This window comes from Hipposideros armiger, unplaced genomic scaffold, assembly GCF_001890085.2.
Source record: "Hipposideros armiger isolate ML-2016 unplaced genomic scaffold, ASM189008v1 scaffold_596, whole genome shotgun sequence".
Lineage (NCBI taxonomy): Eukaryota > Metazoa > Chordata > Mammalia > Chiroptera > Hipposideridae > Hipposideros > Hipposideros armiger.
Window position 1 is genome coordinate 945081 of NW_017731946.1, and position 18397 is coordinate 963477.

The window sequence follows — 18397 nt, forward strand, 5'->3', positions numbered from 1 at the left end:
AGGGTCAGTTCACGGTGCTTGATAGACCATGCTGAGGCACTGGGGTTGTATTCTAGTTGCAGTGGGCAGCACTGGAAGGTTTTCAATGAGGAATAGTTTTTTGTTTTGTAAAGATGGCTGGCTGCTGTGTGGAGAAGAGACTAAGGGAGCAGGGCTAAAACGGACGGAAATAAGCTGGGAGGCAGCCTTGCTGGGGGGTGCCGACGGTGCAGATTCAAGGCAGGGTGCGTGCCTCCTGCTCCCACGGTTCCCCACTGGCCTGAGTGAGTGGTGCGAGGATACTGCAGAAGCCGCTGCGCGACGAGCCGCACGGGAATGAACGGGACAGGATAGATGAAATAAATAAGCTCATTAAGGTCAAAACGAAGTTAAGTTTGGTCTAAATACTTATACTAGTTTGTTCTGTGGGAAATAAAGCAGTACATGTCCTTTTTGCTTCAATCAGAGCCAGTTAGAGAAGGTTTGGGAAAAGTTATCAAATAGCCACTAAGAATGGCATAGATAGAATTGTGACTATGTGGTGGCCTTATTTTCCTATTTACTTTTTGTCATTATCAAAGTTTATTAGCTTACTATTTGAAATTTGTGGAATATTTGTATTGAAACCTTTAAAGTTTTCCAGTTTAAACACTTGTAGGGATTTGCCAACACCTGGTGTTTGTATTTCAATTAATTTCGCTATTCAAGTCGAAATTAGATTCAGATAATCTCAAATGAATTGGTATAATCTTTGCTGAAGTTGCCGAAGGAACATTATTGAAACAAAACATTGAAAACGTTTGCTCTTTGCAAACAAATCTGATGCATGAACTTCATGGCTCTATTCAAATGTTAAAAATTTTAAACACAGACAAGTATCTGTGGTAGTGTTTAAAGATGACCCGCGAGAATTTTTTTGTCTGTTATTTCAAATGACCCAGGTGAGTCTTCCAGTTGTTATGTTTGCCCATCCTTGGGTACTGGGAAATGAGGCAGATGTCTAAGCTCTGGGCTAGAGTTGAAGGAAGGTATAATATTTCTGTCTCTTCCCTGGTCTGTGCAAGCTGCCCTCTTTATTGAGTGGCAGTGATTAGACCACCCTCAGTCTTGGGCCTTAGTGTCTACCCATGAGGGTGATGAGCTTCACAGCGGGAGGAGGGAGCCGAGCACTGGTTATGACCTCCGAGAAGGGATGTGAATTTGCGTGTGGTGGGAGGAGCTGGAAGCCCCTCTGCTCTCCAGAAACTTAAGGGACAATAGAGAACAGGTGTCCATCTGGGAAACCATTTTCATGTATTTCAGAATCTTAGTCTACTGAGCAAATTTAGGTGTGGTATTTGCTGAGTAATGTGGGCGCATGTATTTAAATGGTAGTGTGAAAAATTACCCATGTACAACCTGAAATCCCTCAGATTCATGTGCATTAAGACACCTCTAGAGAGATATTCCCTAACCACCCTCATTACCCTCATCTGACCATTCACAGTAATTTCTCCTCATAGCACTAAACAGTACCTGTCTTCGTATTATTTGTTTCTTGTCTGTCTCCTTCACTAGAATGTAAGCTCCAAGGGGCAAGGGTGCGGTTTTGTTTACCGCAGTGGGGAACCATGCCTAGCCACATCGTAGATGCTGCCATTAGTTTCCTAGGGTTGCCACAACAAACTCCCAGAGTGGCTTGAAATAACATAAATTGATTCTCTCACAGTCCAAAATCAAAGTGTCAGCAGGGTTGGCTCTTTCTGGAGACTCTGAGGGAGAAACTGTTCCATGCTTCTCTTCTATTATAGCTTCTGGTTGTGGGTGTCAGTCGTTGGGGTTTCTTGGCTGTAGGCACATCACTCCAGTCTCGCCTCCATTTTCACATGTCTCTGCGTGTCCTTGTCTGTCTCTTATAAAGACACTCTCTGTACTCTGGGCCTATTCCACTGTGGTCTCATTTTTAGTTAATTACATCTATAAAGAGACTATTTCCAAATAAGGAAGGTTACATTAGGTTCAGGGTGGACATTACATTTGGGGAGGGACACTATTCAACCCACTGCAGTGCTCAATAAATACATGATGGATGAATGAGTGAATTCTTGTGTAACTGTGCGCTGTAAAATCCTTGGGCATTTTTTCATTACTGTAATAATTGTACTGCAGAAGGTGGGGGTTCAGAGCTCAGTGTAGTTACAGATTGCTTGGGCTCCAATTCTGGTTCTGCCATTTCCCAGTTGTGACATCTAGGGCATTTATTTAACTTCCATAAGCCTCAGTTTCTTCCTCTTCTGTAAAGTAGTAACAAGGAGAAAAAACAGTAAATGCCCGTAGAACAAGAAAAAACAAAAAAAAAAGAACTGAAGGATAAATAACACAAATGACTCGACAAAAAAGGCAACGTGGAAATTATGATCAAGAATCATCAAAAATAATTTTTTAATGGAAAGTAATGATAGTAAATGAGGAACTTGTAGTCCTCATGTAGTCTCCAGTAATAATTCTCAAAGATTCCATAATACCTTTAAAAAAAACCACCAAAAAACAGTAAATGCCCAATAAGTGTTAGCTATTATTAGTCTGCAACTCTTTTAAAGCACTTTACATTTTCATTAATCCTCCTAATAGCCTATGTGGTGGGGTTTATTCCCATTTTACAACCATAGAAACTAGGTTTGTTTCAAGAATGAAAAACTGAGAAAAATATACATGTCACTTTGTGAACTACTTGGCACATAGTGCTGCGAAATTCTTAGCTATAAAAATAGAGATAAATGTGACAATCTCATAACTTCAAGACTTCACTTACAAATGGATTCACAAATCAGGAAAATAAAAAGTGAACTTAGGCAACTCACTTTTTGCTCATGTGGTCATTGTCGTTGAGGGGGTACTATTCCTGGAAGATAAGGCAGGTTGCCGGCCCAAGATAGGGGCATTTGGGCAGTCAGATGGCAGTATGGGGCTCTGGTGGTGGGAAAACTAGCACTAGGTGTGTGAGGCTGCTAAAAATACAACTCCTTTGAAACTTTTTATGGTCCAGTTCTAATTACTTTCTTTCTCCCAACGACTACTCTGGTGTATTGGAGTAGGGCATGGATGTCCCAGAAATATTACTGACAGTCAACAGACTGTATACATGGGCTACTTTTATCATCTATAGAATGTTTTAGTGTGCTAGAATATATTACTTCCGGTATTATGTTGTTTTCCCCTTTTGATTAGACTCCCCTCCCTGTAACAGGTAAATGCCCAGTTTGCTTGTTTCTTGCTCTATTCTTTATTTTATTTTGCAGGGCTTTGCATTTTTAGATCTCAGCTAAAATAGCACATTTTCACTTTCTAAAGCCAGTTCCCCATTATTTGCATTTTTCCATAGTTTATGTATTTGTGTGTTTGTTTAAAGTACGTATTCCACTAGACCAAAAGTTCTGTGAGGGCAAGAACTCTATTTGTTCATCTGGCCGCTAGCAAATCCTAAGTATCATTTGAATGAAGATCTCAATAGAAAAGCCGTGGGGTAGTGTGTCTGTTTTTGCCACTGCTTGCCTGTTACCATCCTGGGATGCTGGCTGCTAATAAAAAATAATCTCTTTCTTGTTTTCAAATTGCCTTTATTTGTAGTACTAAGCACTGAATTATTCTGTAATATGATATATAACCAAAGTTTGATATAAAATCACACTTTCCAGAGGTATATTCACTACCTGTAAGTTAATTTTTCCATAAATTTCTTTAAGGTTTGTGTTTTTTCTTTTACATCATCTAATTAGTTGGATATAGGCTGAAATGCTAGACAATAAAGTTTTCAAAAGGCTAGACATGTTTCTTTCTTTAAAATGAAAGCATTTTACTAGATGACGGTTGTCACTTTAAAATAAGTGAAACAAGTCAGTCAGAGAAAGACAAATACCATATGATCTCAACTTATATGTGGGATCTAAAGAACTGAATAAATGAGTAATGTAAACAAAAATAGTCTCAGAGACACAGAGGAAAAACTGATGGTTGCTAGTTGGGAGGGGGGTGGGGATGAGGGAGAAGGGGAAGGGACGAGACAACATAAATAGGTAACTACAATATTGCCACAGGGATATGCAAGACAGTTCAGGGAATATAATTAATAATGTTGTAAATATTTTTTAGGGGGACAGATGGACTCATGTCTTGTTAGGGAGACCACTTTATAGACGGTGTAGAGGCCTGACCACTGCACTGTATATCTGAAGCTGCCATTGAATAATATTATATGTCAACTATAATTTAATACATATATAGTCATGGGATGTGGAGTATAGTGTGGGAATGGAGTCTATGGAATTGTAATAGATAAGTATGATATCGGGGGTGGGAGGGCAGTGGATGGGGGAAGGGTGGTTGTCACTTTGTGAGGAGTGAAAGGATATCTATTGCATTGTTTTGTATACCTGAAACTAATAATAATAAAAATAAATAAAATAAGTTGAAAAGCAAATGTGGCAAAGAATTTTTTTTGAGGAATAATTCAAATAGGTTATCGGGATTACTGTGAGCCCTCTGCATATCCAAAGTATGAGACTTCTAATATTTTTATGATTTCTTACATTATAAAGGTTGTTACAAAGAATTTAAAAATAGCTGTTTACCCTCAGGCAAAGAATACCTCAAGTATTCACTCTGGTGCCATTGGTACTAGAACTGGTTGGATTTTCTTGCTAAAAGGAAAGTTTTAGGAATGCTTGTTTTACACCATCAATGCCATCAGCTTGAGTTCTCAGAAGAACACAGTATAGTCGTGGAAAAGAGAGGGCGACTTATCTCCTCTGGCTTTCTCAAATTTACTGATTGAGCTGCTTTAATTTCATAGTTCCTGGAGCACCTCCACCAGAGGGCAGAATGTGGAAGAGAAAGGAGGTGAAGTAGAAATTTATACTTGGCTTCAGAATGCCTGTAGACTTGAGGATTGAATCCAAATCTCGTTTTATGAATTGAGTGGCCCAGAAAGGCTAGTGATTTGCTCAAGGTAGAGCTAGTGGGTAAGTCGCCTAGGCTCTTGATATTTTCAGGCTGGTGTGTCCCTATGGTGATGACATATAATGAGGCCACATCTTGCTAAGAACAGAGTCCTGAAATGACACTGCCTCTGGAGAATCCAGCTTAGCACATGCTAGCTGCATAAAACTTAGGCTGGCTGCTTCGACTTTAAATCTTTCTCATCTCTAAATAATGGTACCTACCTCATGAAGCGATTGCTAGAACTAAAAGAATGTATATAAAATGTTTAGTACAAAGTCTGCCACATACTAAGTTAATTTTTGTGAATTATGAAAAACTTGTCAGATATTGGATTCCAAATCTGATGTTTGAAACACTTGGAATCAGTTTCAACTATTGCACTATATACACACGCAATATTTTCTATTTATCTCATTTTAGAAACAAAGGTTTACAAATTATATCCTCCTCCCAGCTATAATATTCAAGGAACAGGTGCACGATACGTATTTTGTTGACCATGTACGGCCTCCTACAGAATAATGGAGATGGATTTCGTCAATAACCTGGAGGAATTTTTGAAATTTCCTTTCGAGCTTGAGTGAGGTTGGATGAAAAAAAAAACATTTCTAAGAAAAAGCAGTGTAGTCTTTTTAAATTTTTTTTTTCTGCCAAACATTTGACAACTGCTTGGGGCTTCGAATGAAAAAGTAGTCTACCATTCTAAGTACCGGCAGCGCCCTCCTTGACGCTCCCTGAGGCGGAGCGGCTGCTAGTGAATACAGAAAGACGGAGTTGTTGGTCCTGAAGGTTCAGCCTAGGGATGCCCTCTGCAAGAATTCTCGAACCACGTTTATGGAGGCAGGCTGGGGTCGTCCCGTGTCCCTGCAGTCTCAGCAAAGTCTGGGGCAGTCTTGCAAAAGCAATTTCTTCATTAAACATATACTAGAAGGCAAGTTTCCGTTTGCTTAATGCAAATAGTGCTTGCCCTACAAACGTTCAACCTTTTTTTTGAGATAAACTTAAGCCTCTAATTTCCAGTGCGTGTGGTTATTTTGATTTTTACTTGGCTAGCCAGCTCTGGTTAAAAGAAAAAGGTCTAGGATGTGATAAGGAGGTTTTGGAGAGCCCAGAAGTAACTCTTTTGTCTCTTATAGCCAAACTTTGAGGTCTGGTCCTTTTCGTGTTGCCGTCACGGGGTGTAAATTTGGGGGGTGGGGCCCGGTGGGAGGGGACCAGCATTTCAGTTGGCTTCGTGTCAGCCCCTGAAGAGTAACTTTTTAAATGCAAAGAGGTGGGGTTGCGGAGGATCTGTCATTAAGGGTTTTTATGGGTGGGACCCAGAGACCGGAGTGAAGGGAGGGAGTGGTCCGCGGGTGGGATCTGTGGAGCAGACAAAATGTGGGACCCCTGTCCCTCGAAGTTCAACTTGTCTCTTCCTGAGCAAAGAGCAAGGCATCCGTAGTTCCTCTCCCAGGGACACATACGGGAGAGAAAAGAGACCAAGATAAGAGTGGATAGAGGAAAACGCGAGACATGTTCTCCATGAAACAGTCCCCTGCCCTCGCTCCGGACAAGCGCTACAGCCGAGCCCGAGCCCCGGAGCCGGTAAGATCCACGAACCGCGCTCTGCTGACACACAGGTCGGATAACCTCACAGTAGGGATGCATTCAGGGTCAACCCCTCCCGCTGCTGTCCCCTCCTCCCCTTGGGTGCCTCCTCCTTTCTCCGCTGTGGGTGAGCTTCAGCTTTCCAGCCCCTCGCTCAGCGCCCTGCAGCCAGTCCCCAGGCGCACGGTCCTCCATCCCGGTCGCCCAGCTTCCGGGACCCTTCTGCAGTCATGGGCAGGGTTTCCTTCAGCGTTCCAGTCCGGTCAGTCCGGAGACCCAACTCTCCTTGGCAGGGGCGATGCTACGTCTCCTGCAGAGTCCCCCTTCCACCCGGCGCCCTCCACGCATCAGGTGGACTCAGCTGCGCGCGGGATGGGGAGGCTGCAGAAGGAGCCGTCGGAAGCAGCCCTTCGGGGGTCCACGGCTTCCTCTCGGCGCCAGCGTCGCGGGCGCCCGGCATCTGGAAGGACTGCGCCGCAGCCTTGTCTGCCCCAGATGTAAGCCTCCTTTCCCCACCGCGCTCGCCTCTGTCTCATCCCTCTCCGAGCCAGGACTGGCTCTCGGTTCCCCCTCCACCAGCTGGTGCCCGGAGCTCACCAGACCATTCTGATCGATGGCTTTCCAGAGCCAGTCCCACTTGCAGGGTGCTGGGAACTCCCGAGTCCCCTGAGCGCAAACTTTGTCGCCGGCCGCCGGGGGGCGCAGGTTCTGAGCTGCTCCGGGTCTGGGAGACTCCTATCCCGTCCTGGAAAGGGACAGCGTTGCCCCTGGGTCGGGAGAGGAAAGGTAGGGAGGAGAACCAAGAACGGTCCTCACTGGCCTGAGCCCCCAGGAACCGGTTCTAATTTGCAGCTGCCCTTCTCCTTTGGTGTCACGGGGTGTCCCGGCTAGACAAGAGTAGGGGATCGGTGACCACTTGGTGAGGCGGGAGAAAAGTGGTGTCCCGAGAGATCCTGATGGGACTCTTCCCCAGCTCCAGTGGCGAGCGCCTTACTTCTGGTGCGACCCACTCGGGGCCGTTGGATGGCGGTGTAGGCGCTTTCTGCACGGCCTGTTATTCACCGGACCGAGCCCAGGGCGCTCAGAGCGGCGAGCTCGTCAGGGAAGCGGCGGCGCTGGGCATTCCCAGAGAAGCTGTCCCAGCAACTCATTAAGTGGAGCTTTCCTTCCGCTGGAAACTCCTGAGAACAATGCACTCGAACAACCAACTGGGGTATAAGACCATGGCGACTTCTGTATGTGTACATTTGCAGTTTGTACTCTTTCTTATTTTTTGTAAAGCAATTTAATGATGGAAGCAAAACTCTGTAAAGGAATGCCAACTGCTACCAGAAAGGGAGCGAAGTCAGGACTTAGTGATCATTGTCCAAAGACACACATTTTAGCTGAAGGTGTTGAAATTATGATGCTGCAAAACATTAATTTTTGGCACAACTTAGAGAGAAAGAAGAAACAATGCATTTTTTAAAGTTATAAAATCTTTTTTTTTTTGTCACAGCCACAACGGCATTCACTAGCTAGTTTGTATTATTTGGTGCCAATGGTTGTATTATGTTAAAGAGAGCTAAAAATCAGTCCCCAAAACCAGGTTCCTGCGGGTTGAGAGGTTAGACTAGACGTCTGCGTAGACATGTGTGAGTGCTGGGCTGAGCAGTCAGCTTTTCCAATAGAATCCTTTCCAGCACACCAATTGTTGCACTAGGATGAACTATTTTTAGAGTTATTTGGGTGTGGGATCACATAAACCTCCAAACCTCAAGATGCTGGAAAGCTTTATTTAGGGGAAGGGGGCTCTTCCCAGAAGGTTTCTTGCAGGGTAGGATTACTGTACAATGATGAAAGACTCAGTTAGTCTTCCAGGAGGTTAAAGAGCCAAGGCTTGCTTTATTAATCTCACCAAGTATATTTCCAGGCATAGTGAAACTTTTTTTAAAAGGTGCAAAATTAATCCCATCAGAGACCTTCCTCTTAATGCTGCAGAAATCTTAAAAGCAATAGCCCAGAAAGCATCAGTGCAAACCAGCTGTGCTTTTGTTTGGAAAGGGCCACATCACCCACAGTGGCTTCCTCTGGATTTCAGCCTCCCTGACTCTGTGGCCCTGCAAGCCCCACAGGTGCCCTTTCTCCATTTTGGGGCACACAGGAGGTTACAGGAGAAGCTGAGCATCCTGTATCTCCAGTCACCCTCGCCACTCTCTGTCATCTGTATTTTTAGATCCCCATACTGTGAGTGAGGTACGTGTTGATTGTCTTCCCTTTTCTCTAACCTCCAGCCTCCCCCCACAGGAGGACCTGTGGCTTTAGGGTTTCTGAGTGTCTCTGCTGCTGGGGAAATGGGAGCTCCCGCAGGACCGGGAAAGCTGTGACATAGAATTTTTGCTGAACGTGTCCCAGGGAGAAAGGTTTCTTTAGCGTGCCATTTTCAGTCAGCCGGCAAGTATGCATTCCTGCATTCTGTTTGCTCCATCACTATTCTTGGCATTTCACTTTGCCTGACCAAGTGGAAAATGGCGCTGTTTGGCTAAAGAATACGAGATCCACACTAAGCACTCAAGGAACCCCCACACTTACCTGTTCCTCAAAATCTATTCACACACACACACTGATACACACACACACACACACACACACACACACACTGTTGTGTTTTAGACTGTTCAGAGAGGGTAGGAATGGAAGAGTGGAAGGTGCTCTAGATGACATGCTTTGATGAGTAGAGTGTGGATTTTGGTATCAAAGCTAAATTCAAATTTCTTAAAAGCTGCAAAACCCTCGGCAAGTCAAAGAATCATGTTAAACCTTGATTTCCTCATCCAGCAAATGGGGACCATATGACTGACCGTCTTTAAAGACACTGTGAACATTAAGAAAATAATTATGCCCCAGAAATACTGTATATAATGGCTGTACATCCTATAAAGCCTCCCTAACCTGTTTGTAATTATGGAGCTGGTCCCTTCTCAGACTCAGTGAGTCTCCCAGGCCATTTTCTTCTGTGATTCTAGAGTCGTGCTGTCCAATGGAGTAGCTGCTAGTCACATGTGATTATTTAAATTAATCAAACTGAAATTAAAATTTCTATTCTTCAGTCTCACTAGCTAAGGTGGTCAATAATCACCTGTGACCAGGGTTACCATATTAGTGTAGATAGAACACCTCTTTCACTGCTGATTGTTCTCGTAGTTCTAGAGCTTTCTTTCGCTTGAGTGATAATTTAACGAGACTCCTGGATGACAAAAGGTTTTCTGTCCAGCACCCGTCTTTGCTTCTTTTATGCTGCCGGGGCACTTGCTGAATGGTAAATGGCTAGATTCATTTATAAATCAGCCAACAAGTGTGTATTCATTACTAAATCCTTGGGGATTCTCCCCTTAGCCTTGATGATTTTTGCTAATGCATTGTTCTTTTCCCTTCACAAGAAGCTTCATGGCTGCTATTAGAGCAGAAACTCTAATCAAATAGAGGGAGGCTCTTCTCTCCCCCATATGCCCTCACACGTTGTACCGTTTTTCACAAGAATGACATCACTAGACAGAATACTAGTTTCCATCTGTGGATCAAAATCCACTGAGAGTGTTCGATTTATTCAGATTCAAAACTAATACTCCACCTCACTGTGTAGGACCCCTTTCTGAACTTAACCACCATTTGACAAACAATGAATTTTATTTTTATATTGATTATTTCCTGTCGCTTCCTATTCCAAGATATAAGCCCCATAGAGGCAGAGATTTTTCTGGGTTTGTTCATTGCTAGAAGACTGCCTGGCGTATAGAGGTATATGTGGACAAGCTAAGATAGATAGATGCTGTATTAGTTTCCTAGGGCTGCTGTGATGAATTACCATAAACTGAGTGGCTTACAATGAGAGAAATGTATTCACTCACGGTTCTGGAGGCTATAAGTTCAACATCAAATTGTCAGAAGGGCCTTGTCCCTTTAAGGCCCTGGGGAAGCATCCTAAGAACCTTCCTCCCCCTGTCCTAGCTTCTTGGTTCCTTGCGGGAATCCTTGGCGTTCCTTGGCTCGTAGCTGCATCATTCCAATCCCTACCACTGTAGTCACATGTACTTCTTCCCTGTGTCTCTGTATTCTTTCCCCTTATTATAAGGACACCATCATATTGGATTTAGGGCTCCCACTAATCCAGTATGACCTCACCCTAACTAATTACAAAGGCAAAGACCCTATTTCTAAGGAAGGTCATGTTCTGAGGTTCCAGAGGGCATGTATTTTGGGGGACACCATTCAAGCCAGTACAGATGCATGATAGGTTAATCCGTTCCCTGCCTTGATTCCTCACCCCCAAGGGGTTTATTCTGTTTCTGGAATTTTGCTAAGTCTGCTTTAGGGCAAGTACAGTCCATAATGTTTATTCTTCTTTGACAGATAATCACCGTGTGGGTTGGGAGGTCATGTGTGGTTTCCACGTGGGCGTGGAGTATGTGGAGTGATCACCTTTAGATTGCTGGATCATCTGCCCTGTTCCAAGCCTGTCACTGTCCCCAGCCCTTTTACCAGTTTCTGCTTCTTTCTCTTTGCTCAAAAAACCCCCTGTTGTCCTAGAGCACTGGCTTGTCTGCCCGCCTTATCCCTGCGCATTTGGCAGCACTGTTTCTCACACTACGCTCGGCTGAGGGGTGCCTGTAAATTCTGTTTTCCTCTCAGCCTGTTGGCAGTTGCTGCCTTCAGCTCAGTTAACAGCGACTGCAGTACATGTCTACGTGTCCAAACCGTCAGAGTCCATGGTGACAAGCACAGCGTCCATGCTTGATAGGACTGGAGATCCAGGGTGGTCCTGTAGGCGATCCATCTTGCCAGTCAATATCAGTGCTGAAACTGTCAGCAGCTCAAGAGGACATCTGCGGAGAAGAGCTAGTCAGTCAACAGGCTGGCGTAGGAGTAGGGAATACAGAGGTAGGTTGTGAAGACCATTATCGTGCCTCTAGTTTGTGCTTAGCCCACAGCACCTTTGAGCCTTTAGGCTGACAGCATTGGAAGAGGCCTTTGTGTCCAGAGCTTGGCAGAGTTTTAACAAAAAGTCCTCCTGCAGCTAGGAAGTAAATGATGGCAGGCTCTCCAAAGCCATGAAAGTCGTTCAGCTAGAGTGTCACAGCAGCATAGTAAAGGTTGACAGCACCAGGAAATTGTAATCTGGGCCTGTAAGAACCCCATGAGTAGTGAAAAATCTCTATAAACAGTTCAATATGAATTTTTCTGGCTAAGATACCATAGCACCCGGAGAGGTGAAGAGCCATGTATGAGACCTAAATAGCTTTAACTAATGAGAATTCAAGAATACAGCCTGGACGAAAAGAGGAGTAGATTCACCCATTTATTCAACACACATTTAGGTGCCAGACACAGTTCTAGGCACTTGGAATACGCCAGTGAACAAAACAGATAAAGATTCACGTGTGTAAAGCTTAGTTTCTGACTGAACGGTACACACGAAATCGGGAGTTCAGGGACGAGGTAACGGTTGGAGTAACATGAGTCACTTGGCTTCTCATTCTTCTCAGTGCCCTGGAGCCAGAGCACAGAGGAGAAGGGAATCCGCTGCTGGTGTCAGAAGCTGGGTGCCTTCGATACATATCCATCTTGCAGTCCTACGTGTCATCCTGTGTTTTAAGATCTGTGCCTTTTTGTCCTCTGACGTCAAGCCAATTAATTAATCTGGTACTCAACTGATGAGCCTGTTCCATCGCTGGAAAAACTGACTGTGTGGGACTTATTGACAGGAGCTATATTGGTCTCCAGTATGGCACTTGCCTAAGGATTTTCAAGGATTATTTTGACTGTACGTGATTTTCACCTTTGTGGGTCTATTTCAGGGCCTCATCCTACAAGTGGGATGCCACTTCACTGTGGTGTGGTTTGCAAATCAAAGCTATATGATTTTACTTATTATTTCTCTGTGAGCTTTTAAAACAATTTTGTCCAAGTCCAACAACATCAGTCATGGGAGTTTTAGTCTTCATCGGGTGGTAAGTTGCTATGAGACTTTACAGAAGTCAGTTGACTTTTCGATCCTGGTTTCCTCATGTGAAAAATGAAGTAGTTGGACTAAACACTCTCCAATGGCCTCGCCAGGTCTAAAAGCTGAAATTTGGCCAAGAGAATGAGCGAAATGTTTCAACTTTTTATTTCTTCTTTTCCTCTTCCCTTTCCGCCAGTGGAGAAGCCCCGCCTGAGCAAGGGGCCACCTAGCTGTCTTTAGTTTGCTTCCCTCTTTGTGGGTCTTTGCTAATTCTCTTTACAGTGACTTTCTGCCAAAGTGCAAAATTGCCTGTTCAATCCCAGGGAAGACTGATCAGAGGAAATCGGATCGCCAGAGCCCACATATGTCTGGGGACATCTTCTCTGGTTATAGGTCAAAATTAAGCCTGTTACCAATGCATGCAGCTGGGGGTGTTGGAAAGAATGGGGACAGGCAATCCCTGGTGTTGGGGGCCTTCCAACCAGTGGCCCAGGATAAAGTTGGGAGCCAGATATGCTTCTGGGTGCAGCTGAGGAGTCTGACACAGAGAAAAATCTTCCTTAAGTAGCTAGGTAGGATAGAACCCCTCTGTGTTCAAAGTTACAAAATAAAAAATAAAAACCTGTTTAGAGTAGCAAAAGAACAGAATTTTGAGGTAAAGAGAGATAATTCTGTGATATCTGAAATTTGGGAAGATTGGATGTAAAATAACTCAGGAAATAGTGTAAGGCTGATTAAATCATTAAACCCAAAGCAGGAAACAACCTCAAGGCAGCCCTAGGCACTGAGGCATACAGACCTGGGCTTGGGTTCTTGTTCATCACTCATTAGCTGGCTGCCCCTCCAGCAAGTTAATTTTCCTTAGGCTCAGTTCCCTTCTCTGAAAAATGGGAACAATAACCCTTTCACAGGGTTGTGATCAAGGATTCAATGAAACAGTGCTTTATGGAAATGCTTTGTAAGAACACGAGTTGTTAGATAAATGTGTGGGTTTTATTTCTTTTCTTTTGGTTACTGCTATTTAGTGGAGAATTTAGTTGTGCACGTCCACCCCATAAAAATAGGCCTGTTGATTTAAAATCTTTTTTTCCTTTTTATGATTCTTTTAAAAAATTATTTTTATTTCTCAATTACAGTTGGCATACAATATTATATTAGTTTCAGGTGTACAACATAGTGAGTAGACATTTATATAACTTATGAAACGATCACCCCAATAAATCTAGTACCCATCTGAAAACATGTATAGTTATTATACTAATATTGACTATATTCCTTATGCTGTACCCTACATCCCCATGACTGCTTTGTAACTACCAATTTGTACTTCCTTTCTTCTTCTTTTTCACTTATCCCCCCAACCCCCTCCCATCTGGCAACCATTAAAATGTTCTCTGTATCTATGAATCTGTTTCTCTTTCATTTGTTCATTTATTTTGTTCTTTAGAGTGCACATATAAGTGAAATCATATGGCATTTGTCTTTCTCTATCTGACTTACTTCACTCAGCACAATACCCTCTAGGTCCATCCATGTTGTTGCAGATGGTAAGATTTCATTCTTTTTTCTGGCTGAATAATATTCCATGGTATATATGTACCACCTCTTCTTTATCCATTCATCCATTCAGGGACACCCAGGTTGCCTCCATATCTTGGCTATTGTAAATAATGCTGCAATGAACATATGTTTATGGATGCATATGTCCTTTCTATTTAGTGTTTTGGGTTTCTTCAGATAAGTACCCAGAAGTGGGATTCCTGGGTCCTTCTTTGTCTCTTGTGATAGCCTTTTTCTAAAGTCTATTTTGTCTGGTGTAAGTATTGCTACCCCAGGTTTTTTGTTTTTTAAATTTCCGTTTTCATAAAATGTCTTTTTCCATTCTTTTGCTTTCAGTCTCTGTGTGTCTTTCAATCTGAGGTTGATTTCTTATAGGCAGCATACATAAGGGTTTTGTTTTCTCATCCATTCAGCTACCCTATGTCTTTAATCTATTTACATTTAAAGTAACTGTTTAGAGATATGTAGTGGTTGCCATTTTATTATTCATATTTTTTATTTTTTTAATTTATTTTATCTTAAAGAAGGCCCTCTAGGATTCCTTGTAATTCTGGTTTGGTGGTGATGAACTCCTTTAGCTTTTACATGTCTGGGAAGCTCTTTATCTGTCCTTCAATTCTAAATGATAACTTTTCTGGGTAGAGTAATGTAAGTCCTTGCTTTTCATCACTTTAAATATTTTGTGTCAATCCTTTCTGGCCTGGAAAGTTTCTGTTGAGAAATTAGCTGACAATCTTATGAAAGGTTCCTTGTAAGTAATTAATTAGCTGCTTTTCTCTTACTGCTTTTAGGATTCTCTCTTTATCTTTCACCTTTGGCATTTTAATTATGATGTGTCTTGGTGTGGGTCTCTTTAGGTTCATCTTGTTTGGGACTCTGTGCTTCCTTGGCTTGTATATCTATTTCCTTTTTGGGCTAGGGAAGCTTTTGGTCATTAATTCTTCAAATAGGGTTTTAATTCCTTGCTCTGCCTCTTCTCCTTCTGGTACCCCTATGATGTGAATGTTGGTACACTAGATGTTGTCCCAGAAGCCCCTTAAACTAAACTGTCTTCACTTTTTTTTATTTTATTTCTTTTCCTTTTTCTCTTCTGATTGGGTGTTTTCTGTTACTTTATCTTCTAAATTGCTTATTTGATCCTCTGCTTCATCTAATCTACTGTTGATTCCCTCTAATGTATTCTTTATTTCAGTTATTGTATTCTTCATTTCTGACTGGTTCTTTTTTGTTTCTTATCTTCATTTTTATATTTCTTATTACATTGTTGAAGTTCTTACTGAGGTCACTGAGCATTCTTATAACCGATATTTGAGCTCTGCATCTGGTAGATTAATTGTCTCCATTTCGTTTAGTTCTTTTTCTGGAACTTTGTTCTATTCTTTTGAGACATGTGTCTTTGTCTCCCCATTTTGGCTGCCTTTGTGTGTTTGTTTCTATGTATTAGGTAGGGCTGCTATGTCTCCCAGTCTTAGTAGAGTGACCTTATGTTGTAGGTGTCCTATGGGGTCCAACAGTGCATTCTCCCTGGTCATCTGAGCCAGGTGCATCCTTTGTGTGCGTTGTGTGTGTCCTTTTGTAGTTGATCCTTGATTGCTGTTTGCACATCAGTAGGATGGATTGACCCTCGGGCTGATTGGTTGTGAGAACTAGCCATGATTACAGCGGAGGAGCTATTGTGCAGGGGCTGGACCTACAGAGCAGCATTTGCTTTAGCAGGGCTCTGGTGCCTGCCCAGTCTTCCCTTTGGGTGTGTCATCTGTAGAGGTGGCCTGGTGGAGTTCAGGCATGGTTCAAAGCTGGCCCCCGGGTCTCCTGGGAAGGGCTCCACCACAGGCCAAGTTCTCCCACAGCCTGTGCCCTGCCTGGGGCCACCTGGCATGAACCACAAAGTGACCACAGGTGACAGCCACCTGCACTGGGCTTTGAGTTGCCTGGGAGAGGCTAAGCTGTGAGTCATGCCCAGCTGCCACTAGTGTGTGGCTTAGGGCTACTTAGCAAGAAGTATGGGTAAGCTGAGGCCATATGCTGCTTGTTTGGGGTTTGTGAATCTTTGAGAGATTTTAGGTAAATCTCCAGCATGAACCAAGCCAGCCTGTGTGTATGTGAAAACCACTGGAAGTGCCTTGGGTGGGCCTGCAAGTTGGGTGGGGCATAGTCTCAGGGAATCACCAGGGTGGAGCCAATGTTGTTAGCCAGGTTCATGGAGACTCAGATATGGTGGCTGCATGCACCTACACACAGGGAAGGGGAGGGCTCACCAAAGGAACCATGGACTCTGCCAGCACTTCTGTGTGGCAGATAGCTGCCCCTCCAAGCCCTTGCCCTGAAACCTGATAATTCAGTTCCTCCCTGTATGTTCTTGGCAACTTTTAAGCTGCTGCCCCAGTGCTAGAGCTTAGAATGTGTGAGTCTGTCAGCAAGTAAGTTCATGTGTGAGCCCTTTAAGAGGAGTGATTGGGACTCCAGCTACTCTCAGTCTCACTCAGCCACAATCTCTGCTTGATTCACAGCCAGAAGTTGTGGGGACTTCTCTCCTTGGCACTAAAACCCTGGACTGGGGAACTTGGTGTGGGACTGGGATCCCTCCTCAGGGGGACCTCTGCAGCTGAGGTATCCCTCCCAATTTTTAACTGCCACATATAGGTATGGGGACCAGTCCATTCCATGTCTCCATCCTTCCTACCAGTCTCAAGATGGCTTCTGTGTATTCTTACTTATAGGACTTCTGTTCAGCTAGATTTCAGGTGATTCTCAATGATAGTTTAGTTGTAATTTTGATGTGGTTGTGAGAGGAGGTGAATACAGTGTTTACCTACTCTGCTATCTTGACCAGAAAATCAATTTGAAATCTTAATTCTGTGTAGTCAGTTGCTCTCCCTAGAGAAGGTCAAAGGAGGAAATGTTGCTTTCAAATTCTAGGTTCGCTTACAAGTATGAGCAAGACAAAAATAAAACAATAGAAATTTAACATCACCCTCCTTCCTTTATGGCTCTCAGCAGCTCTATTCAATAGAAATATTATGCCAGCCACATGTGTAATTTAAAATTTTCTGGTAGTTACATTTGAAAAGCAAAAAGAAACAGATGAATTTAATTTCAATGATTATTTAATTTAATTTAATGTATTTAAGATTTTATACTTTTAACATGGAATCAATATAAAAATCATTAGTAAAATATTTTATCTTTTTTTAATACTAAATCTTCTGAATTCAATACTCTTGCAGCACAACTCAATTCAGATGAGCCAGATTTTAAGTGCTGAGTTCCCACCTGTGGCCTATGTCTATCATATTGGATAGGACAGGGCTACATGGTGTGTGGCAGGTTGTTTCTAACTAAGCATGCTCTAACATATCCACATCCTAATTCCCAGGACCAATGAATGCCACCTTATATGGCAAAAGGAACTTTTCAGATGTGATTAAGGATTTTGAGATAATCCTGGATTATCTGGGAGGGCCTGATGTAATCACAGTGTCCTCATAAGAGGGAAACAAAAGGGTCAGAATCTGAGGAGAAGGCAATGAAATGATGGATGTAGAGATTGGAGAGGTGTTTTGAAGATGCAGGACAGGCCATCAGCCAAGGAATACAGGAATAGGCAGCCACTAAAAGCTGAAAAAGGCAAGGAAACAAATTCTCCCCTCAGAACATTCAGAAGGAAGCAGCCCTTGATTTAACCCCATGAAACAAGTTTCAGAATGCAGACTCTCAGAATTATAAGAGAATAAATTTGTGTTGTTGTAAGCTACTATGGCAATTTGTTATAGCAACCATGGGAAACTAATACATTACTAATACTCTAATATTAACATCATTTTCAAGACCCGCTTGAGAAGGCTTTCCCTGGTTGCATCAGCTTAGAAAATTACAGTTGGCTTCATGGCAGTTTAGCCTAAGGTATCCATGTCCAGTTGTTCTTAGGGTTGGTATGCATAACTGCCATCCTCACCAAGCACTGGGGTCTGTTTTCTTACTCTGACTCAGTTGCAGCCTTTGATAGCAAAACCTTGGAGTCTTATCGCTACCCTTGAGGATGAACATGGGAGAAAGTTGGTTTTGTTTGTTTTATATTAGGGTACAGCAATTCTCAAAGTTTAGTGTGCGTGAGAATTACCTGAAGGGTCTGATATTACCACAGGTCGCTGTGTCTTACTGCCAGAGTTTCTAATTTAGTAGGCCTGGGGTGAGGCCCAAGATTGACATTTCTACCCGGTCCCAGGGATGCTAATGCAGCAGAAAGGCATGCAGGCAGGTAGGTAGGTGTGGAAGAGCCCTGCAGAACACCTGGCCTGCAGAGAAGGGACT

At 43.1% G+C, this 18397-nt stretch overlaps 1 protein-coding gene across 3 annotated transcripts in view; it reads left to right on the plus strand.

The window, feature by feature from the left end:
- The first annotated feature begins 6335 nt into the window (after positions 1-6335).
- Positions 6336-18397, plus strand: part of CORIN (corin, serine peptidase) — a 166782-nt gene continuing 154720 nt past the window's right edge. Inside the window, exon 1 of one of the 3 annotated variants that reach the window (XM_019624614.1) lies at positions 6336-6543. In XM_019624614.1, the coding sequence (XP_019480159.1) occupies positions 6472-6543 (72 nt within the window). In that variant the 5' untranslated portion in view covers positions 6336-6471. Of the gene's footprint in view, positions 6579-6687; positions 7044-18397 lie in introns of those variants that run through there. The other 2 variants (XM_019624615.1, XM_019624613.1) reach the window with 2 other exon arrangements.